The following is a 25496-nucleotide window of genomic DNA, read 5'->3' on the forward strand; positions in this document are numbered from 1 at the left end:
TAATTTGCAAACTGGACACCATCAAATTAGGCCTGAATAAATACTGGGAGTGGATGGGTCACTACAAAAACTAATTCCCCTCTGCTGATACTCACACCTTCTTGTCAACTGTTTGAAATGGGCCACCTTGATTACATAGGCCTCATTAGCACTACAAAAGTGATTTCCACCCCTTCTTGTCAACTATTGAGAATAGCCCACTTCCACCTTAATTGAATTGGCTCATTAGCACTGACCCCCCACTTGGTAAGGTAACTCCCATCTTTTCATATGCTGTGTATTTATACCTCCCTACTGTATTTTCTACTCCATGCATCTGATGAAGTGGGTTTTAGCCCACGAAAGCTTATGCCCAAATAAATGTGTTAGTCTCTAAGGTGCCACAAGGACACCTCATTGTTTTTACACACAAATGAGTTACAGTCGTAGATTTTAAAAGGTAATAAAAGTTTCTATAATAAGCAGCTTTGCATATTCTTTGAGGCTGACCCGTGCCAACAGCATGAGGATCTCTTGCTTATGTTTCGGAATCTTTGCCCCTCAGAGTCCAGACAACATAAAGAGACCAAGTTTCTCCTTGTCAAGGATTTTTATCCCCCCTCAACCCAGAATCCAAGCTGATGGGATGAGTTCATGCACAGGCCTCCCTTTCCAGGGTGGAGTTAGGAGTGCAGTCAACAAGGTCTCTGTCCTTTGGTGCTACACAATGCCTCATTTGCCTTCAATGGACCATCTTGTGTGCTGGATGAGCACTTTACCTTAATTACTGCTTCTTTTTCCTGTTGGGTGAATTACACAGTAACAAAGGTTTACAATTAAAACACTCTGTATAACTTTATACCACATATACAGATATTATAAGTAAGATTAATACATGCAGCATCCTACAAGCATTCCATAAAGTCTAAACACACTCTTATAACACTAAAATCTATTTTAAGTATACTAACCCACAGGTAATCCAGACCAGTTTCCAGCTATGCATTTGCAGTGTTCGGCCCTGGGGCCTTGGCATGACCTGGCACCTGGTCTGCCAGAGTCACAATGTGATTTCCAAAAAGTGCTCAGCACTGGCCTAGATCTGCTCCCTTTGAAGTCAGCGCTGAAATTCCCCTTGACATCAGTGACAGCAGAGTTAGGCCAACACTAAGCACTTTTGGGAAAATCCCACTTTTAAGGACTATTATACGTCACTTTCCTCATTTGCAAATGAGGATTATACTTATATTGGAAGGCTGTAGCCGGTCTTAGTTCATTTTTGTAAAGTTCCTTGGATAGAAATTGCAACATAAAGACAACTATTAGGTGCCTGAAGAGGTGAAGTAAGAAACTATGCAGCGCATAGGAGTGGGGCAGGTGCCAGGAAGTTTTGGTGGTCTAACTATTACAAGGCTTCTGAACAAGCTATTCAAAGTGTGTGTGTGTGTGTGTGTTGCGGAGTCTAGGACTCTGGCAGCTATAATATAAGGGGAACAGTATGTCCCCATCCCCCTTTGAGGGCATTCTGTAATGTTCATTAGTACTGATAGGGACAAAAAGTCCAGCTTTTGAGCTTTAGCCCATAATGGGATGTGTTGTGTGGGGGCGGGCGAGTGATCTTTAATCACTGGGCTCCCATAAATGAGAGGAGGAAGATATAATTTGTGGGGGGGTTTCATAGATTCATAGATACTAAGGTCAGAAGGGACCATTATGGTCATCTAGTCCGACCTCCTGCACAACGCAGGCCACAGAATCTCACCCACCCACTCCTGCGAAAAACCTCTCACCTATGTCTGAGCTATTGAAGTCCTCAAATCATGGTTTAAAGACTTCAAGGAGCAGAGAATCCTCCACCAAGTGACCTGTGCCCCATGCTACAGAGGAAGGCGAAAAACCTCCAGGGTCTCTTCCAATCTGTCCTGGAAGAAAATTCCTTCCTGACCCCAAATATGGCGATCAGCTAAACCCTGAGCACATGGGCAAGATTCACCAGCCAGATACCCAGGAAAGAATTTTCTGTAGTAACTCAGATCCCACCCCATCTAACATCCCATCACAGGCCATTGGGCCTATTTACAATGAATATTTAAAGATCAATTAATTAGCAAAATCACGTTATCCCATCATACCATCTCCTCCATAAACTTACCAAGTTTAATCTTAAAGCCAGATAGGTCTTTTGCCCCCACTGCTTCCCTTGGAAGGCTATTCCAAAACTTTACTCCTCTGATGGTTAGAAACCTTTGTCTAATTTTAAGTCTAAACTTTATATCCATTTGTTCTTGTGTCCACACTGGTACTGAGCTTAAATAATTCCTCTCCCTCTCCGGTATTTATCCCTCTGATATATTCATAGAGAGCAATCATATCTCCCCTCAACCTTCTTTTAGTGAGGCTAAACAAGCCAAGCTCCTTGAGTCTCCTTTCATAAGACAGGTTTTCCATTTCTCGGATCATCCTAGTAGCCCTTCTCTGTACCTGTTCCAGTTTGAATTCATCTTTCTTAAACATGGGAGACTAGAACTGCACACAGTATTCCAGGTGAGGTCTCACCAGTGCCTTGTATAACGGTACTAAAACCTCCTTATCTCCACTGGAAATACCTCGCCTGATGCATTCCAAGACCGCATTAGCTTTTTTCACGGCCATATCACATTGGCAGCTCATAGTCATCCTATGATCAACCAATACTCCAAGGTCCTTCTCCTCCTCCGTTACTTCTAATTGATGAGTCCCCAGCTTATAACTAAAATTCTTGTTATTAATCCCTAAATGCATAACTTTACACTTCTCACTATTAAATTTCATCCTATTACTATTACTCCAGTTTACAAGGTCATCCAAATCTTCCTCTATGATTTCCCGGTCCTTCTCTAAATTGGCAATACCTCCCAGGTTTGTATCATCCACAAACTTTATTAGCACACTCCCACTTTTTGTGCCGAGGCCAGTAATAAAAAGATTAAATAAGATTGGTCCCAAAACTGATCCCTGAGGAACTCCACTGGTAACCTCCCTCCAGCTTGACAGTTCACCTTTCAGTAGGACCCGCTGTAGTCTCCCTGTTAACCAATTCCTTATCCACCTTTCAATTTTCATATTGATCCCCCATCTTTTCCAATTTAATTAATAATTCCCTTCATTCTTCCGCTTTTGCCAAGTTTATGGCAAGTATAAATATGCTTCCCTTATATTCTCCATTTCGCTTGGCAATTGTAACACAGTCCATTTAATTCACATTACTCAGTGTTCTGCTTCCCAGTTCAGTGGCAGTGCCAAGAACAACAGTAGAGTCTAAGAGTATTTAGCTTACAAAATTGTGTTTGCCAGAAAGCAAAGCCCTTTTGCAATTAACTAAATTAAATAAGGCAAAAACAAATAAAATAGCAAATGAGGAGGTACGATGGTTTTATTCTTCAGGTTTGAATTTATAGGAGGGTTTAGATTGTCTGTTGATTTTCAAAGCCTGAAATGAAATACGGAGTAGAATTTGTTGTTGTAACTGTCATTTTTTGATTCTTCCAAAATAGATGTATCATTATAGGTGGAGCACGTAGCTGCTGCTATATTTAAAGTTGCCTATCCCTTCCCATTATAAATCCCTGTTTTCATTTTAACGTTATTAAACTTTAACTGTTTTAGCTGAAATTTTCTATTTGGTGTCTGACTCCGATAGATTTTTTTTCTGGAAAATTTGATCAAGAATAGCTCAGCCATTTCAGAAAACGAAGCTAGTGAAAATTGCCAGTGTTTAAAAAAATCTACTGAACAAACAAAAAAACACATCTGACCATTTTTGAAAAACTGTAGTGCTTCTGTGGTTTGTAGCAGGAACTTCAAATTACATAGCAGGAGAGCCAAGGCCTAACTGTTCCATGGAATACCACCAAGATCTGGCTAAGTTAGAAACCTCTTGTCAAGGCTGATTCCCCACTCTGACACTTTGAGTGCAGAAGGTGGGGCCTGCAAGGATTCTAAAAATTAATACTGGCCACTCCAGGCTGGTATTAAACTCCCAAGGTCACAGTTTCTCTTTGACCTTGGATGGGTTGATGCTGCCACCACCCAAATGCAAAAACAAACAAACAAACAAAAACCTTTTAGGAACCGAGGAAGGAGCACTTGGGAATTCCTTCCCTCAAGCCCTTTCACCCGCCGCTCGCCTCCGGGAAGAGCTGAAGAAGAAAAGAAAGGAAATTAGCTGTTGTCCCAGCTAATTAAACAACATATGCACAAACCAATTAGGACACCAAAAATCCAATCCTGTTCTTAAAAAGGTAAATTTTATTAAAAACAAAAAAAGAAAATACTTAGGTTTTTGCTAGATTTTAAAAACCCACTTACAAAAATTAAACATCAAGAATAACCTTCTTGAGGTCCGCTTAAAGGTTATAAGTAAAACAAAACCATTTGGGGTTAGCACAGAAGAGTCCACAAGCCAATAAGAAATAAACAGAGATAAACCTAGTCACGTCTTTCTAGACATTTTCTGATCTACTTACATATCTGGGGTTCAAATGAGGAGTTTTAGGTACGATCTGATGATTTCCATACCTGACAAAAAGCTTTTTGCAGAATAGTCTCAGCCCTGTCTTTGCTCTGTCCTCTCTCTCTGGAGAACATCAACAGCCAGACAAAGGGAAAGTTTTTTCACAATTTTAAAAAGTTCTAGCCCTCCCATTGGCTCTTTTGGTCAGGTGCCCACTCTCTTCCTTTTACCTGTGGACTTGTTAACCCTTTTCAGGTAAAGCAAGTAGAGAACAAGTACCAAGAGGGATTCTATAGCTAACTGGCTGGCTGGCTGTCCACAAAAGGGAGCTACCCCCCACTCTCATTTATCACACCTCTAAAAAATACCATTTGCTCATATGCTGTAGAACAGATTAATCACTGACCTGCTAGTTTTGTGAATGCTCCAATGCACTCTGCATGCTCCCAGGTCTTGCTTGCCTGTCCATATCAGCATCTCTTGCATAGTGGGAAGTACACTAAACTGGAGGCCAGGAGACCATGAGTTCACATCTTGCTTCTGTGACAGATGGCAACTTCCTGCAATATATTTGGGAGATCTCACTGTGTTAAGTTTATGTATCATTGTGCTCCAGGCATTGTATGCATTTCCATGGGGAAGAGTGACTGTAGCTTTCTAGGAACTAGGAACAGTGGAGGCTAATTAGGCAAATTGACTGAGGTTATAACACCTCCAAGGAGGTACCACCACTTGCAGAGGCTCAAATATACTGGTTCAAATTGGAGTCTCCAGAGACTACTGACAAATAAAGGACTTTCAGATAAATAGCCTGACTTTAAACTGACTTAGAGCCTTCTTTCTGATACAGCAAATGGACAGAACCTTCTGCTCAAGGGTGGGGGAAAGGGAAGATGGGATGCATCACTTGATGATTACTTGTTCTGTTCATTCCCTCTGGGGCACCTGGCATTGGCCACTGTCAGAAGACAGGATACTGGGCTAGATGGACCTTTAGTCTGACCCAGTATGGCCATTCTTATGTGGCAACCTTTGGCAGGTATCAGTCCTTCCAACCCTTCCCTAAAGTCCTAGGTTGGAGTTAGGGTGGCCTCTGTTAAGTTCTTTAGCGTGTGCATAGGTTATTTTATTTTTAATATCTTTTCTTTGCATTACCTTCACCTTAAGAATAAATGTGCTTGCTTAGAAAGAGCTCTGTGGTAACTCATAACTGCTGGCAATTACATTATTCATAGCCTTCAGAGAGTTAGCAGTGCACAGACCTTGGCCTGGTTAGGGAGTCTGGCTTGCTGAGAATAACACAGTGTATGCAGGGAACTGTGCAGCCTGGAAAAACCTAAGTCAGGAGGGAGAGAGATGCAGGTCTCCACCCAAAAGAGGTAACTGCTGGGGAGCTGGGAGCCTAGAGTGGGTGCCCTTAATGGACCACAGAGAGTTCACTGTGGAACCTGTGACAGCCTCTTTCAGTGACTGCTTTTAATATTTCTGTGCATTTCACAACTCTTATATTGAGTGAAGCACAAGCTCTGGTGCAGAGCAAAAAAGGGAGATGGTTTGCAACTCCCCTGTTCAGGGGCTGAGAGCCATAAGAGCTGTCTTAACTTGTGCGCTCCTTTACTATGGGCCATTGCAGTGGCACAGAATTGCTGAAACCCCATCATACCCCTAACCCATCATATAACTTCTGTTGGACCAGGCCTCGTGATGAGAATGTGGAACCAGCTGTGCTTCTATAGTGGGCCTCTGTGCTGAGGGTATTTCTCAGGGGTGAGGTCATTGTGGACTTCTTATGCCACTTAGCCAGCACAAATGGGTTGCAGTGCAGGGGTGAATTCCCCTGATAATGTCTGGCCTTTTCACCATTCAGTCCTGCCCTGGCATGAACATTAATAGAGTGAGTTAGTCAATTCCTGAATTCCAAGTGAAAAGGTTATAAAAGCCATAGAGACCAAGGAAAAAGAATAAAGAATTATCAATCCTGACTGAGCACCAATATGCAGGGCTATCTTCTGCTCTGAGTTAAATGCCTGGGTTCATTTCAAAGGAGTTTGTTATATGCAACCTTGAGCAGAATACCCAAATATCTTTTCAGGAATTATGCTATGTCAGTGATCAGACAATGCGCTGTAGAGGTTGAATGGAGTGCACTTCACTAAACTGTGGCATGAAGATTAATTTCAGGTAATATAAGTTATGAACTCTAATCTCAATCATTTAGCGAAAAAGCCTCTAGGTCTCAGGGAACTCTGCAAAATACAATAAAATCAGTTAACTGTGTTCTGCACTCACATGAACATGGTCTAATCTGGTGACTTTGACCTTGCTATGGAATATCCTGTGTTCAGAATTACAGAAACACAACCATACTCTAGAGCAGGGGTTCTCTTTTTCTTTCTGAGGCCTTCCTCAACAAGCTATAAAAAACTTCACGGCCTACCCGTGCCACAACAACTGTTTTTTTGCATATAAAAAACAGGGTCAGCCCCGTCCCATGCCACAGGAGTCCACGCAAAGCTAAGTTGCTCAGGCTTTGGCTTCAGCCCTGGGTGGCGGAGCTCAGGGTCCCAGGCTTCAGCCCCATGTGATGGCAATTTGGCTTTCTGCCCCGGGCCCCAGCCTGTCTAATGCTGATCCTGCTTGGCAGATCCCCTGACACCTGCTTCTGGCCCCCCAGTGAGCCCCGGATCCCTGGTTGAGAAATACTGCTCTAGGGAAGTCCTTGATATTGCTCATAGTTAGCATAGTTATCAAAGGTCCTGAACTGCCAGACCTAGCCATTAAAATAAATGAGACAGGAAATGCTGACATGATCGTTTTACATATGTTATCTCAGAGGTTTGCATATATTATTAAATCTGTTAATGAAGATGATGAAAAATCAGGCTATTAAGATCTCAGTGCTGAGTGCATTGGTGCATTAATTCTTTCTCCTTCTCTTTTCTTTGATATTTCAGTGCTACGGCTACTAAAGGATGGTGCAGACCCTCACACTCTTATTTCCTCAGGAGGCTCCTTGCTCCATCTGGTAAGAGTGATTGAAGATTAGTGTTCGTGACAGTGGATAAATATGGCAAGATTCTGAGTAGCATATTGAGCATATTAACAACAACAAAGGTTTATCAATAATTTTTTATCTACACGGAGCACCACAGTGATTATAATTGCATCCAGCTGTGTACATGAAATACATGGTGGCGTTCAAAAGGCTTATGTAGGGATGCATCATGTAGCAAGGACGGTTACTAGCAAAATCCAGTTAGATGTTTTAGGCATAAATTATCTGCACAGTAAGTAAGAGCAAAGGAAAAATTGCCTGCTTTGTAAGATGGAGATATGCAATATTTCAAAACCTTCACAGAATAGAAAAAAGATAATTTAACCTTCAGTTTAACTGATGTCATTCCTTCCTTTTGATTTTTTTTCACTGTTGATCTCCTACAAATGGAAATCTAACACAGTATCTGCATTTAGATCACCATAGTTATTTGCATATCAGATTAAGTGATTAAAGGAAAAGGGAGCAGGTTTGTGTTTGCCATGTAATTAAGGGAGAGAGAGAAATACAGCAAATACACCGGTGTCCGGTCACTTTTAGTTACTGTGAAGTACAGGAGGACAATTGGGGGACCCACAGCAGGGTTGTAAGAAGCTCTATTATTTCATTTTGCTGGGCCCCATCATGCATACCATGTCTTCTGGTTTGACCCACATAAATTTGCAGGGCACCTGAGTTTTGCTTTGAGGGTTGTGTCAAATGTCTCAATGCTCAGGAGAATATGACAAGTTTTGCCTGTTTTGAATACAAAATGATTAATTTGCCCAGATTCTTTCAGAAGGTTCACAAACGTTAGAGAAACGTTCATGTAAGCCTGCCTGGTTTTCTAGTGTGTTTAAAAAAGCCAATAAAAAACATGCCCCCAAATTAAGGGCAGTATAATTGAAAATCAGAATTTGATCACACATTTCTACTGCTAGCAAACCAAATAAATCTAGTGGAAGCAATCCCATGATTACTGCTGCTACTACTTTATATTCAGACAAGGAAGTTAGTAACTCATGTCTCTAATACCAAAATAAATCATATTCATCTTAATCTACTTTACAGAGTGTACCTGATCCACCCCTGCAGATGTAGTGGTCTTTAAACTACATGGGGGTTCTGTCTGTGGGATGCAGCTATCGGTTATATCTCTCACTGTACATGACCCTGATGCGTACAGCTGAGTGAAAACCAGAATTTCTGTCCAGTGGGCAATTCCAATACTGCAACATTTGTTTTAATCCCAAACCTGCACAAAAAGTTGAATTTGTCAAAAATTTTCAAGGGATGGAATATTTAGAAAAATTTCAATTTGGAAACAGTGAAATGTTTCATTTTGAGTCAGTTCAACATGAACCTGTGCAGAGGGGAATCTGCATTGCATCATGGCAGATGTAATCTGGCCAGAGAGCCCAGCCCAAAGGAGAAAATGGAGGCCTTAATGCCAATGCCAATGAGGCCATTAGCCACTATACGAAATGCAACTTAATGATGAATTGACTAAAAATTAATCATTTTGGGTCAGCTCAACAAACTGAAATTCATATTGAACCAACCCGAAACAAAATATTTTGTTTAAATTTTCCCACAGAAAAGTTTGATTTCTGTGGAAACTACATTTTCTGTCAAAAATACATTTTGACCGAAAATTCCCAACCAGGTCTAGTAATGTACAGCACACACTCCTTTGCTTCCCTGGCCAGCACCATTCACTTTGGTGCTGGCTGGACGCAGGACCTGTGGTGGAGCATGGGCTGAAGGTGACATGTGCTACAAAAAACCATTGTTTTATGATATTTCTGCTTGAGAGAGCTCTGCAAACCCTAAGTGGTATTAAATTATTCAAATTTATGCTGGATTTGAAAATGTTTTTGTATCTTTTTGAGCGTTGACAATTTTTGCTTTGTCGACATAGGGGACCACCTGCCTCTGTGTGCCACACGAAGTTCACAGTTTAAGGGCCAAATCCTGTGTGTGCAAATTATCCCTTTAGAATGAGTAGGGTTCTTCTTGTGTGAGTAAGAGAGCAGGATCCTTTGTTATGCACAAATAGCACAGTCCAAACATGATGTGCCGGACAAAGTGACAACTTGAAGCTTTGGCTTTGTTTTTTAGGAGTATTCTGTATATGTGATGGGTTATCACTGAAAGGCCTTACAGAAGAAGAATGCTTTAAGGGGAGAGATGAGTGTAGACAGACAATATGACTCCTTAATCTTTTCAATTTTCAAATGTAAGGTCCATGAAGTAAGAACCAAAATTTCAGCCAACATGCACCTTGCCAAAAACATATTTTGGAGAATAAGAAAAAGATTATTGAAAAACAAGTTTTCCCACAGTTAATTGGTAATCTCTGTGATAAATCAAGAGAGTTCAGTAAATATTGTACAGCACTTCTTTCTAGGGAAAAAGCTCTTGCCTTTTTTGAAGTCAGTTGCAAAATTTCCATTGACTTCAGTGGGGTCAGGATGTCCCACAATAGGTACCCAGCCTTCATGTTCCCTTTTTCTTGAAGGCTGTGTGTAGCTCCAGGTCAGCTACCATAGCTGTTGGCCATTAAGCTTAGTTCTAAAACATCTAATTTTAGTTACCTGGGCCCAAGTTTGTTACACAAATGTAACCCTGATTAATTCAATATGGCTTCATGAGTATAACAGAGGGCAGAATTTGGCCTCCTAAAAGTATACTACTATTTCAGTTTGGTTTAGAGAGACATATGTTTCCCATTTTACATATATGGAACACAGCAGCATTATTACACTGGCATATTACAGATACAGTGTAACCTTATTAGACTCAAGACTCTGACTCTGTGTATGGAATTCCAACTCCGTTCCCAACATAATTTTACAATTTTTAGCCATTCCTTTATGCTGTTGTTTTGTATCCTAAACCCACGTTGCCTATAGACCAATGCAGTGCTCCCATCTTCACCCCATTCATATTGGTTGTTCTTGTGTCTTATATCTCAGAAGACCAGAAGAAAAAGGAGAAGAGAAAAATTAATTCTCTTCTCTGGCCTTGTAATACTGTTGGTGTCTTTACTCACGTGCCCCTCTGTGATTTAGGAGTCACCAACAAAAGTGCTAGGCCAAGATTTTCAGAAGTGATGAGTGTTTTGGAGTTTCCAACGTGAGGCATCTTTGTAAAGTATTGAGCAACTGCCCTCTTAAAATGATACCCCTTTAAGGTGTGTGAAGTTGGACACCCAAAAAAATGAGTATATCAAAATTGCTAATTAGATCTGAAAATCTTGGCCCTCGTTAACAGCCCAAAAGCAGTGTGGCTTGTAAGCAAGCTGTCACACTCACATTTTAAAACCAAAAGAGAACCTTCTATAAGGATTTTAAGTTACTCTATGTGGCAACTGGAAAACTCTTTTTAACTGCAGTTCTCAGTGAACTGTCTTTTAGGTTTTTTGAGCTTTATGCATCATGCCTCATTATATTCAGTAGGTCTCGTGGGGCCTGTCACTACCTAAGTTAACACACAATTCCAAGAGAAGTGAAAACTTCATGCAGGGAGAAACATGATATACTGTCGAGTATGTAAGCTACTGACTCGGTTTCGTGAATATTGTTAGTTCATTTACAGCCAAGTTCTTATCCCATTGGGGACAATAGCAAAATGTGCATTGATTTCAATGTGACCCAGATTTGACCCTCTTTTAAACACAGTGCCAATACATCTGGGGATCAGTCATGCTACAAACAGAGCAGACAACTTTATTTCAAGATTTTTTTAAAAGTAACTTGGCATTTATTTAAAGATTTGCTCACTCAGATCATTTACTTAGCAGTTTTTAAAATTTAACTGGATATAATCTGCTTTATGTAAGGGAAAAGGCTGATCCTGGAGGATTCTTTGCCATTAGCATGAGAAATCTGCTAACTCAAGAACTGAATTAAAAATATATTTACCATAAAATGTCATTCAAAAATTACTTACAATATAAAACTGTTTCATTTCCTTTTTCCTCTGTGTCTTCTCCCCACTATACCAAAAAGTGATCTATTTCTTTAATAAAGGCTGTGAAAGATGCTGAATTAAGAGCATTGTTCACATTTTTCCAGACTGCCATATTAATGTGCTTTAAACCTGCAACTGAGAGTGGGACTTTCAGAAGTACTAAATTTTGACCTAACTCCCATTGACCTCAATGGTAGCAGAGTTCAGGCCCTAAGCTTTTTTGAAATTACCACCTGGCGTGTCCATTCTTTTGGGAGGCACAGAATTGTTTCTTTGGTATGCCCAGTCAGTCAACCACCCTCTCTAACAAGAAAGCTAATTACGATTGATTATTTTGTTGCATGAAGTGGACTAAGAATGCCAATTCATTTCACAAAAGCCAATGAACAAACATCAGAGTGCAGTAATTATTTTATTTTTGTTACTACACATCTGGGCTGTTTTCAAACCCTGATGAACTAGAGGCAAAAGACACTGTAGCTCATTGTTTATGCCTGGAACTGTGCAGTCCCATCTGTAATTTGTTCCATATGAAAATTCTTAGGAAAGATCAGAGCCCTGGTTTGTAATGATGTAATTTAATCAAGGGTAAACCTTGTTCTCTGTGTAGCTATGGAAAGCCAAGCCTTCTGTAAATTTGGATCCTACACTAATAGTATGTACTTCCTGCATGTCACAGAGTTTATTTCCATGGATCCATCAGCTCCCTTCAGAAATGGAAGCTTAATCTTCAGTATATTATCTAATCACTTTCTATGTTATGTAGGGAATAAACACAAACTAGAAAAAGTTCCAGGGTAGCAGCCGTGTTAGTCTGTATCCACAAAAAAAACAGGAGTACTTGAGGCACTTAGAGACTAACAAATTTATTTGAGCATAAGCTTTCATGGGCTTATGCTCAAATAAATTTCATAGCCCACGGAAGCTTACGCTCAAATAAATTTGTTAGTCTGTAAGGTGCCACAAGTCCTCCTGTTCTTTTTTTGAAAAAAGTTAATTGATAAATTCACTTGTACCTTGAGTTAAGCCCTGTGTCTAATCTTCTCTTCTCTCTTTCAGTGTGCTCGTTATGATAATACCTTTGCTGCAGAAATTCTAATTGACAGAGGAGTAAATGTAAATCATCAGGATGAGGATTTTTGGACATCAGTGCATGTAGCCTGTGCATGTGATAATCCTGATATTGTCCTGCTACTGTTAGTAGTAAGTAAAACAATTCACTGCATTGTGTTCTTGAAAACAAGACATAGTATGCAAAGGTATGAGATCTGAAATGTTTGTGTGAATGCAACATATAATATAAGTAATCCGATCAGTGAGAAGAATATATCCATACGTCATGGTTTTCTTTCTCTTTTCTTTCTGAGCGCAGCATATTTAGAGAGTCTATCATAAGAAATTTTTCAGGTCTGTAAAGTGACTACAGTGTAAATGTCATGTCAAGGGGTTTTTTTGTTTTTGTTTTGTTTTGGTTAGGAGATGATGTATCTGGATAATAGGTCAGTCCCAAATGGGACAAACAGATAATTTCCTTTCTCTTCTCCCCATTGCTTGCTATTAAAGGCCAAGCGGGCAGATAGTCCTATCAAAATTGTTTCTCAAAAGCAAGAAGTATTCTTGGCATTCAGTTACACTCAGTATTCATGAAGAGATATCTGTGAATGTGATGAAAGTAAGAGCAATTTAATATTGATCTAACCAACTTTGAATCTATGGAAGAAAGAATGTTATGTATAATAAGTGTAACAGACACTACATTCAGCCTATGATAGACGAGCACTTTATTCTTGTTAAGCCTTTTCTATTTCTAAGGCGCCAGACTTTAATCTTGGCAGGTATTGCGTGGATATTGGTCGCTGTTTATTTTACAATGTAGTTTCAAGGGACAATGTCGAAATTGCCCGAAGTGTTATCTAACTTTGTTTACTTGCTTATATCGATTTATAATATATAGCAAGAAAAAAGTACTATTTTAATGGCCAATTCCTGACCCCAAAGAAGACAAATGTAAAACTCCTGTTGAGTTCTACAGGTCTATAAGTATGTTCACACAAAATCCTGAATTTTATATAATAGGAATGTTTATTTTGACCCTTTTGAAATTCACCCATCCCTTGCTCTAGGCTATTGTGTATTACAAATACCACCAGAAAACTTATTCTAAACTGTTAAAAGCTGACTCTCGCTTAAGAAAAATGCAACTAATAGCGCCCACCCTATAACCCCACCATGTGGTGTTAAAGGCCTACCCATCTTAATTCACACATATTTTGGACCACATTGACTAATCTCTCACACCCTCATCCATCCTTTGAAAATGCAGATATAGATTTTCATAATATTATTGTTCCTCTCCTCTCATATATGCGTTCATAAGCAGTGAAATAGTTAACAGCGTTGCCTTAAATAATTGCCATCAGCATCTGAATTAGCACCTCTTGAAATAAATGAGATAGTTTACACCTTTAAATTATTATTGCAGGCTCTCTGCAAACCGAGGCAGGCATCTCTCTATCAGTTACTCTTGGGGCAATTTTGAAAAATTTCTTAGCATTGTTAACAGCAAGAGAGAGACTCACTTTCTTAATTTAAATCTGAGACACTGAAGAACGATTAAGAGGTCTGTGTCTGCATCCCATAACTAGTGCTTCATGACCATCTGGGGGGCACCTGGGGGGCATGCCCCACACTACCAGAAACACTACAGAGAATATCACTGTTTTAATGTAGATAATAAACCAATAGTGAAAATAACCCATGTAACTCCCAATTAGCTCATCTGCTTACTCAAATCAGAGCCCTTCTTGAAAGCCAGGAGGACAGATGAGCTCTGCAGTATTTCTTGACAGTCAGCAGAGTCTAAATCTGTCAGACCAAGGTGGAAAGAGTTCTTGAGTGCAAGAACTATTTTCTCTCAGTGAAAATATCCTGTCATCAGACACTCCCATTTAATTAGGGTACATTAGATTGAGTGACTTTTCTGATCTCAACTGCTTTGGTACCTTCTGAGAAGGGAGGTGGTTTCTTACATAACCAAGACCTAATGTATTTAGAACTTTATAGGTCAAAATCAGCATATTGAATTAGATCTGAAAAAAATGCAGATTAAGATGTACAGGTATAATGCATTCCATGAGAACAACATGTCTAAGCAAGTAGGGTGCTGAAGTTTCCAAATGGTCTTCTGACACACTCCTAATATAGAGTATTCTAGTAATCCAGTTTTTAGGTGACAATGGTATAAATAACTGTATTATGAACAAAATAAACTGCATCTGAACAAAATGATTGTAATATTCTTTAAAGGCTCACATGGAATAATGCACTCCTTGCCTACTGCCTGAGCTTCCAGAACTAGCAGGGGATCCAGTCAATCATGGGTGACAAAAGTGGGCACACTCCCCTAGGTAGGGAGCTCCAAAAGCTCCTGTACTCCTTCCAGTTGCTTTCACCAACCCACCGGTGTTATCTCTCACTGATCTGAGTCTCACCATATCATTTCTTAGAATCTTGGTGAGTCTTAGCCTTTTATAATTTCTGAATTCATTTATGATTGCTGTTTTCCTCAAGCTATCAATTACATCTGACATCTGATTGTGATTGGTCCCATTAGGTGCAACATGTATTATGTATACTATTTTCTGGTTTTGTGTGTTGACTATATTATTATGTTCTTAAACCACAGCTGTCAGATATGATAGAGTGGGAGTTAGCCACTATAAACATTGTCATTACTTTTGGCAAATACTGAGAAATCTCTGGCAGACGGTATTTGCACATTTTGGTCCAAGTTCACTCCACCTTAACTAGTATAGGATAGTACTATTCGTTGTGTATTCCTCCTTGTTTATTCCTCCTTTAGTTTGAGAAGACCACTACATTGGCTAAAATTGATAAGTTCATGTTGCAGAAGCAATGAGCTGGTTCATGATCTTCAACCATTTATTAACACAATCTTTGACTGTATCTAATGCTTACCCTTTCTCCATAGCCTGTTGTGTTGGGCTCTTCAAGTTGAGGTATCATGGCCTAAGACATTGTGAGCACATTGTACTGCCATACAAATAATAAATATGTATTTTCTTTTCTTTATGACTAATTTACAGTATAAGTACGGAAATCTAAGTCACAAACAGTCAAGAGCATCTATTCCCTGATGAAATGGGGTAAAAAAATCCTCAAATATCCTATTCTCAGTCTGTTTCATTAGAGAAATTATGTCTTTTTGAAGCAGGGCAATATTTTCCTTATTCAAGCCTGCCATTGCTCCCTGGGTGAGATTTTCAAAAATGCTCAGCATTATATACTCCTAATGACTTCAGTGGAAGCAGAGTTAGGGCAGTGTTCAGCACTTTTGAAAATCTCACCTCTGCACCCTAGGATTTTGCTTAGAACTGCAATAGAATATAATCCCATTATTTCAAACCGGGTCTATAACCAAAGTTCTTTTGTATCCCACATCATCTGTGCTTTGATCCCTATTTATTATAAACCTTGTTTTTCAAAAGCTTTTGTACATCTTCTGAAACGTTGCAGCATATGAGGCTCTCCTATGTGTACTATAGTTGAACAAAACAAGAATATTTCTGTAATTATATATACACATATATTGGCAAATTCTGCCCCCTTCCTATGTAGTCAGCACTCCTCAGGGCAGAATTTGGCCCACACTACATAAATCACTTATTTTTCTCCCAGGATTGGGAATAATAAATATAATCTTGTGGAGGGAAATTGTTAGATGAGCAATAGTTTCTGAACAGTGACATAAATAATACGTTTAGTAACATTTCATCCAAGTGAAAACGGAAGTAGAAATTGTAGGGAAGCTTTTATTTCACATCCCCAAACCATGTTTGTGTGAGCTTCTAATATTAATAATTACATTGCCTTGAGGTTGGAGTGTTTCAAGGTCTATGTCTAATGTGTAGTGTGGGACTGGATAATGTCCATATCAGCTGCAGGCAACTTCTGTTATTCCACAAATTTACTATGCAGTTAAAAGAGTAAATAACACTTCATAAAACCTCATGAATTCCTTCATTTTGTTTTATTTTTTAAAATTCCCTTTTAATTTATTTGAATAAGAAAACAATTGCAACGTTTTCTCTCTTAAAGATTGAATATGCAGGACATCTACAAGCAATAAATTAAAAGAAAATAGCCCAATCCCTCCCCACCATGGGCCAAATCCTGAAATTGTATCTTGTGCAAAAATGTAATAGAGGTCAATGGGAAACTTGCCCAAGTAAGCACAATGGGGCTTCATTCTTGATTGGTTCCTATGGTCCGTAATAAACATGATTAATAATGTATTAGAATGATACACAGCAGCAGTCAGTTATGCAGGGTTTTTTTTGTTTATAGGCACATGAAAATAGTTATGTATTGCAGAAACCCATTTCTTTCTAATACTTTCTTTTTCTGACATTACTAGAAAAACCAGGAATTTAATCACTATCTGTCAGCTGAGTGAATGTTGCTTTTGCTCAGCTGGGTTGTATTACTTGGAATTGATGGACAAAATTCAGTTTTGGTTTAGGTGGTTAAGATCTGTTTGCTTTAAAGGAGTTGTACTGGGGCTGTATTTGATCCAATATCTTTTAAAAAAGAATTTGGGAAAACTGAGCTGCTTGTGAGTATATAAGACAAGAGTTCTGCTTGAAACATCCTGAATTAGGTTTACAGGAGCAGATCTGCAATGTTAAATAAGTTGTCTGAGTTGTGGAACACCAAACAACACTGCAGTTCATTTGGGCATTTTTGAAGTGCCCCCTGAATGAATAGGCATACTTCCAACGTTGTTGACCTCCTGCTCTGAAGATTTCTTGCTTCTGCCATGAGAACAGACCATCTCACTTATGAGTAATGCAGAGTTGAAAAGCAAATGGAAGGAATGGTATAAAGAGAATGTCAAGTACCTTTTAGGCTTCCGTGAGACTGGAATATGATTTATCCTCCAAAGAGAAGACTTTAATATATTATTACTTGCTTCACGGTCTCTCAGTTTAAAGGATATTTTTCACAGAACTATGATACTACCTGTATGTAGAAATTAACCAAAAAAAAAAAATGGGCATGACATTTGTGTTTGCATAAGCCCATGACCAGATTTGGCATTTTCTCTTATAAAATAGTTTTACAGACAGTTGGCCAAATCAATCCCTGGCATGAGTGAGTGAACTCTCTTTGCAGATTGTTCTCAATGTAATCAATAAGAAAAGGAGGACTTGTGGCTCCTTAGAGACTAACAAATTTATTTGAGCATAAGCTTTCGTGAGCTACAGCTCACTTCATCGGATGCATTCATTTCCATTGAATGCACACTAGGATGTTTTGACACTTTAACTATACTGGTATAGTTAAAGTGGGGGGAAAAAAATCCCCCCTCTCAACAACATAGTTATACTGGTAAAACTTTTACATTTTAAACCTTTACATTGAGGCTCACCATTTTTTCACCACTCTGGTATGGTAAAGGGGCCATAAAGTATTAATTTGAAATTATATTTACACCCATTTTTAGATCTTCTTAACAGCTGGAGTGATGAAAATGAGCATTAGTTTTAAATGATAATAAGGCCCACAGACTATAAATATTGGAATCATGTAGCCCGTTATTAAAATCCAGCTATCCTCTGCAGTGAAATTCTACAATTTCACAAGAGGAACATTACACAACTGGTTAAAACAGTAAGTAAATTGTACCATATCTCATTGAAACTACAGAAGAAATTTAGCTAGGCAGAATGTGATTATTCAAGTTGAAATTTGGTGAGCACTTTGAGCTTAAGAGTCCCATTCTTACAAAAAAGTATTATGGGACATTTAATGATCATAAATGGTCCTGTCATATATCTCATCTGAAAGGCAGCATCTCCAGAAGCACATTATTCTGAGCACTGTGCTGGAAGAGTGATGCACTACTGATTAAGAAGGGAGAATGTTGTCTCCTGAATCACATTTCCTTCATCCACAGTACCATTTCCTTCATCCTCTAAGTGTGTCATGGATATCTCTTACAAAATCTACTCTGATTTTGCTTAGCTTGTGAGATCTGACAGGTTTATACTCCTGTTTAGGTAAGGAAAGCTGAAAATATATATTTTTAAACCACTTCCACATTGGCAAACACCATAATAACGTATTGTATTTAACAGGCCAGATTCGGTTGCAGTGATAATATTGGTTGAGCATTTTAAACCTGACTATATATTTCATTTGTGGTATTGTGTTCCCACGTTGCTCACCATTTTTTCACCACTCTGGTATGGTAAAGGGGCCATAAAGTATTAATTTGAAATTATATTTACACCCATTTTTAGATCTTCTTAACAGCTGGAGTGATGAAAATGAGCATTAGTTTTAAATGATAATAAGGCCCACAGACTATAAATATTGGAATCATGTAGCCCGTTATTAAAATCCAGCTATCCTCTGCAGTGAAATTCTACAATTTCACAAGAGGAACATTACACAACTGGTTAAAACAGTAAGTAAATTGTACCATATCTCATTGAAACTACAGAAGAAATTTAGCTAGGCAGAATGTGATTATTCAAGTTGAAATTTGGTGAGCACTTTGAGCTTAAGAGTCCCATTCTTACAAAAAAGTATTATGGGACATTTAATGATCATAAATGGTCCTGTCATATATCTCATCTGAAAGGCAGCATCTCCAGAAGCACATTATTCTGAGCACTGTGCTGGAAGAGTGATGCACTACTGATTAAGAAGGGAGAATGTTGTCTCCTGAATCACATTTCCTTCATCCACAGTACCATTTCCTTCATCCTCTAAGTGTGTCATGGATATCTCTTACAAAATCTACTCTGATTTTGCTTAGCTTGTGAGATCTGACAGGTTTATACTCCTGTTTAGGTAAGGAAAGCTGAAAATATATATTTTTAAACCACTTCCACATTGGCAAACACCATAATAACGTATTGTATTTAACAGGCCAGATTCGGTTGCAGTGATAATATTGGTTGAGCATTTTAAACCTGACTATATATTTCATTTGTGGTATTGTGTTCCCACGTTGCTCGTTAATGAACATTTGCCTGTCAATTCCCCATCTATTTGGAAATAGCATTTTATATTATGTACAGTAGGCCAAATTCTGCAACCCATGTATGCAACTCTTTTGACTTCAGTGTGACTGAGAGCACCATTTGGACAGTGGCATTATAATGGATCTGACTAAAAGCACCAAAATAGGATGGATCCTGGCAAACAATGATCAGTGATCACAATATTATTTGCTTTAGGATTAAATGAAAGATAAAAAATGGAAATAAGAAGAAAACACTGAGTTCTTCAGCACATACTTTGTACTTTCATGGGCTACAAAACTTGCTGCAGTATAAAATTTATATGAAAAGCTGCAGGATCATAGGGGTGTGTGGATATAATTATTCTACATGTGTTTCATAATTATACAGACGTAATGTATTGCAGGAGTTAAGAATTCTCATTATTTGTGTAATATATTGAATGAAATCACATAGAATACCAGCCATATATACAATGATTGTGTATAAGTTTCTATGTTATAGTATCAGGGTTTAAAAGGTACATGGTGATTATAAAAAATGAGGAGCTTGTTAGAAATATCAACCCTAAGAAAAATATTAGCAAATAATATTAAAAGAAATAACCTCATAACAAGCAGTAGTATGAAATCAAGAGAAAAGAATATAATTAAAAAATAAACATTTTTCAAACATAGAGAAAGTTAAAGGACAGGAGACAGTAGGGCCATAAAGGTCAAGAATAGGAAGTAATTAATGGTAACCTGAGAGTGATATTTAGAGGTTGAGTTAATTCTTTGCGTCAACAGTATTTGTGAGAGAAGCTGGTGATTGTGGTCCATTAATTGGATAGGCAGTCTTCTTATAATAGGTATCAGAAAGGAGGCATAAGTGTGAAATACTAAACGTTGTTCAGTTGTGCCAGTGGAGAAAGTGGACAACAACACTGACAGAGTGGACAACAATTACAAAGGAAAATTGGGGGACACCAATCTATCTTTTAGTAAAGTTTGCTTTTAATTCTGTCTTATGAAAAGCATAACTTAAGTTATTGTATTCTACTCCTGGTGGCGCTCACATTGTGCCAGAGATTAGACTACTGAGTAATATGAATATTAGGTGATCCAGTAGTTAGGACACTAGCCTGTGACTTAGGAGCTGTTGGTTCAGTTCCCTGCTCTGCCATGAACTTCCTATGTGGGGGATTGTTCAATTAATTTAGTATCCCTGTGCCTTAGCTCTACATCTGTAAGACAGGAGGGTAGTAGTATGTCTTACTTCTCAAGGGTGTTCTAAGGAAAAATACATTAAATATTGTGATGTACTCAGATGTTAAGGTAATTGCATATAAATATCTTATATAGACAAACATGTGAAGACTTCTAATGCTTGAAGACTTCTAAACCCATTCCCCTTTGTATCTACCAATTTCTCTCGCACCAAGCTCAGAATACCAAAAATATGGCACTAAACATTTCATTTGGATAGAAGAATACTGTGTCTTGACAGTTTAGGATATAAGTATTAAGTAGGTCATACATGTGGAAAGAGCTTCAGGCAAAGTATAAAGTTCCTGGGAACTGAATTTCTCCACTGATGTCAGAAAGGGGAAATCTCTGTGAAGAAGGAATGCTATGCCCTTACTTTTTGTATTGGAGAATTCTCACAAGAACCTAGCCAGCCTTTCTTCTGTTAGCTTCTCCTAGATCTCATTTGCATGATGAGTCTCTTGCAGCAATTTGTGGATCCATCTAGTTTTGAAGAGACCAAGAGGCTCTGGATTTTATTATTTATGTTTTTACTGAAAATAACACCTTTTTAAAGCAAGCTTTGCAACTAAACTGTTCAAGGAATTTTCAATTTTGATGAAAAACTGGGTGACAACTTTCACGAAAATGTTGTTTTTGTTTTTCAACCTGCTCTCTGTATAGGCATTCCTTTATCCCTCCATCACCAAAATGCTGCCACCTCAGAGAAAAATGCAACAGTCATTTTAAAACTTATTACAAATACTGTATACAATAGTATAAGAACAGGAAAGGAAGAAGAATATTTCTTTCATTAAGTCAAAGGGCAATTTATGTTGGTGGAATGTATATATTACTCATATTGGAATTATGCCAGAACACAAGGGTAAAGGCCCATACTTAAGGGGGAAATGCCAAAGAATTCTTTGTGACCACAAGTTGTCAATGTAGTGTATTGTGACACTACAATTAAGTGCTGTGAATCTATGTTACCACCTTACTCTTATGACTCAGAGGCAAACCTGTAGCCCAGCAGGTTGTGCTTTTGAAGGTACATATTAAACCTGTGACTCAAAGTAAATAATACTCTGTGTGCATTGGATAGTTCCTAACATATTGTATTTTTGACAAGAATGGTTTAATTGCTGAGTTCACCTGCTAATGGACCTTTTAAAACTTTAGAAACCACACCAGTTTTACATAAAGATGGAGAAGATGGGTGAAAGTTTTCAAATTCCACGTAATAGCAATAGGAGTAATCCACCAAAAAACAAAAGTGGGATGTTACATTTGGTTGGTTTTAACATTGTGGATACCATTGAAAACATAGAATAATAAAACTAATGGTGAGTATGGTAAAATTATGGGTAAATAGTTCTTTTAGCCACAAAAGTATGTTGTATTTGAAAGGCAAATCTTTGGACAAATAATCCACAATGAAGGCATGGGAGTATGTATCTTCGTCTCTTTACTCAAAAGAAATGAAACGCCTTTCTTTCAATGCCCATTTTGTCCTAGGAGTGCCACAGATTTTGAAATTCTTCAATACTTTGGCTTGAATTCTCATTTACATAAAGATCCCTTCACACCGCTCTGGTAATGTAACAGCCTTAAAATGAGTGTAAATTACAGTTGTTACCCACTTTTAGGCCCCTCTACATTGCCAAAGTATCTGATAAATGGTGATTTTTTTTAAATGGCCACAATTGTAAAAAGTTATTACATGTAAGCAGCATTGTAAAAGGAAAGACCAGGACTTATAACATCTCATTGATATATTTTGTAAAAAGTCAAGGAAGTGTCCTAAATTTTTCAGAACCCTTTGATAAGATACTTGCAGGGCCTCTCAGGTTTGCCTAAGTACTGCATTTTTATAGCTTGGTGTGTCAGAGATGCTTGTTATTAAAGGTGTATGAAGGATTTAACAATTAGAAATAATGATCAAGATGCTTTCAATACTGGATTGGCAGAAGGGCTTATTAATGTGGAAGGTGTCAAGTGGAGGAAGGATGAAGAAAAGATTTTTGGCCTCTGATTAGTGGTTGGCCTCTGCAGTTCATTTGAAGTTACAGTGGGCAGTAAGGTGAGTGAGATCCTCAGTGTTAGAAATGCTGAGGTCCTGAACCAGTGGGACCAAAAAGGAGGGGCCTTGTGCATCCATATACTGGTATTTAGTTACCTTGTCTTATAAACATTATCATAAAAAGGGAATGCTTATTCTGTGCTGTAGGCACTCCTGAAAATTTCTTAAATCTGCAAGCATAGATTGTACTGCTTCTCTGTCCCCCTCTCTTACCCCCTCCAACCATTAATCAAGATTATACATAGCAATCACCAATAACTCAGCAGCAATAAATAAACAAAAAACCCACCATGCTTAAGGTTTTTAAGATCCCTCATCATTGCCTTCCCATCCACTCATTGTAAAATATCACAGAGAATATCTTTGCAGCTTCCCCCTCTCCCTGATTCAAGTGTGGGGAGAGAGATGGTCTTTGAGATAAGTGGGTCCCAGGCCATTTACAAGGCCTATGATCTTGGATTCTTGGAAGTGAGAAGGCAAATGAATATTCATGAATTTTTGAACTCATGAGTGACTGACTAGAGGAAAACACAGCAGTGACATATTTTATCAAAAATTCAAGGACAGCTTGTCATGATGCGCAGCCCTAAAGATTGGTGTGTAAAGGCAGTGAGAAGAAAACTGCTTCAGCAAAAAACTGGCTTGTGGATTGAAAGTAGATGGTTTTGGTAAAGGGTAACAGTACAGGGTTAATGGAGATAATAAAGAAGGTGACAGAAGGGTCATTAAAAAGCTCACGTGTTTACGTGTACCTCTGCACTTCCTTCAGTTAAAATCACAGGAGTAGAGAAACGTATAGTGGGACGGAAGTCCTAAATTTAGAATAATTGGTGTAGACTTGGTCTCTGAGAATGAGGAGCTAATTTAATTTAGTGGACAACAATGTAAACTAATGAGATTGGGATACGAAATGAAGAATAGGCATTAAAGACTCAAATTGAAGAGCAATGGAGATCTGCGTGTAGGGTTTTTTTGGGGGAGTGGATAATGAATTTCTTGGGAATGGAGGTTGTTGGTAACTCTGAACAAAACGTTATGGTTGTTGTTTCAAAAGTTTACAACTTAACATTAAGTTAATACAGCTTTGAAAATTTACTGTGCAGAAGAAAAATGCTGCTTTTAATAATCGTAATTTAAATGAAACAAGCACAAAAACAGTTTCCTTATCTAGTCAAATCTTTTTTAAAACTTCCCTTTTTTTTAGTAGTTTATGTTTAACACTGTACTGTACAGTATTTGCTGCTGCTACTTTTTTGGGGTGTGTGAGTGTGTGTGTGTGCGCTTCTGCCTGATTGCATACTTCTGGTTCCAAATGAGGTGTGTGGTTGACCAGTTAGTTCATAACTCTGAGTTTGGACTGTATTTGTAGTACTTACGTTGTTAGGTTAAGACACAACAAAAATAACTGCTGACACCAGTTTTACATCTTTCCCTGAAGCATTGTCTATGGGTTTTTTTGTAGAGTACTTAATCTGGAGGCAACTTGATAATATTCAAAACTGTTTTCTTGACCCAGGAGCCACAAAGTATGCAAATTTTGCACCTATTCTATTGAATGATTTGGTGGCATGGAACTATTACACTTTTAATCAGCAGCACTCTGTTCAGGTTTAAAAATGGAATGTGGCAACTCATGGAAAAAAAAAAAGGACTAGCCTATGAATAGTTCAAGATGGATTTATTTTCAGAAAAGGTGTTTAAAAGACAGAACTGTTGAGAGAATGAGCAATAAAGCATTAGGTTCAGGAGAGAAAGGAGACAATGATAAACGGGTTCAGGAGAGGAAGGAGACAATGATAAACAAAAGAGGAAACTAAACATACTTTGGAGATGGGAATTAACTAGTATATGTCCACCAATCATATGATGATAAGATTGCAATATATGAGCAGATTTGATAAAACCCATGAAACAACAAATTAACCTATTAAAATGCATAATTAGGGAGAAAGGCCTTGAGAGGCCACGTGGTATTCTTACATCCCTTAAGTATTTGTGTTCTATTTCTTCCTATAAAATACTTTGTTGCCCTTTTGAAATAGAAAAAAAGTGCAGAAGTTTATATGCCTATATATTAGTTGACTAATTCTTTTTTTCATGCAAATGAACCTGTAATCATATCACTCATATGATATGCATACTGATTGAGTGCTATATATTACAGGATCATATCAAATTTGATCAATAAGAAAATAATATATGATCATTTTTCTATAGCAGGATTAGGATATTGTGGTTACAGAAATATGCCATTGCATTCTGTGGCTAGAAAATCTTTTTAGTGTACTGTACTTCATGCATTACCCAGACACAGTAACTTCACAGTTCGAGTCTACTTGGATGAGCTAGTTCTCTAGTTACACTATGTTGTTCTGGAATCCAGTTTCCTTTTGAGTTAAGATGGCATTCTAAGCTTTCTAAGTACAGTGGTATTTCACACAATGACTTGTTTGTAGAGAAAAATAGATTTAATTACCATCCATCAGGAGAGTGTTACTCAGGCTGCATATTAACCTGCTGTACAGCACATAGCTTGAAGTCTTGGGATATCTCAAGGTTATTAATCACCCCTGTGAATTTAACACATTGCAAAAATGCAAATTAGTTGACTTAGTGCTTTGGAACTATTAGCTGCTTACAGTAGCATAATGCA

General features: G+C 38.2%; 1 protein-coding gene across 4 annotated transcripts in view; it reads left to right on the forward strand.

The window, feature by feature from the left end:
• Positions 1-25496, forward strand: part of MYO16 (myosin XVI) — a 576974-nt gene that overhangs the window by 165588 nt on the left and 385890 nt on the right. For all 4 annotated transcript variants that reach the window (XM_074963511.1, XM_074963520.1, XM_074963529.1 and 1 more), the window contains exons 3-4: positions 7426-7496; positions 12540-12683. In XM_074963511.1, coding sequence (XP_074819612.1) covers positions 7426-7496; positions 12540-12683 — 215 coding nt within the window. The remainder of the gene's footprint in view (positions 1-7425; positions 7497-12539; positions 12684-25496) is intronic.

Source organism: Natator depressus, chromosome 1, assembly GCF_965152275.1.
Source record: "Natator depressus isolate rNatDep1 chromosome 1, rNatDep2.hap1, whole genome shotgun sequence".
Classification (NCBI taxonomy): Eukaryota; Metazoa; Chordata; order Testudines; family Cheloniidae; genus Natator; species Natator depressus.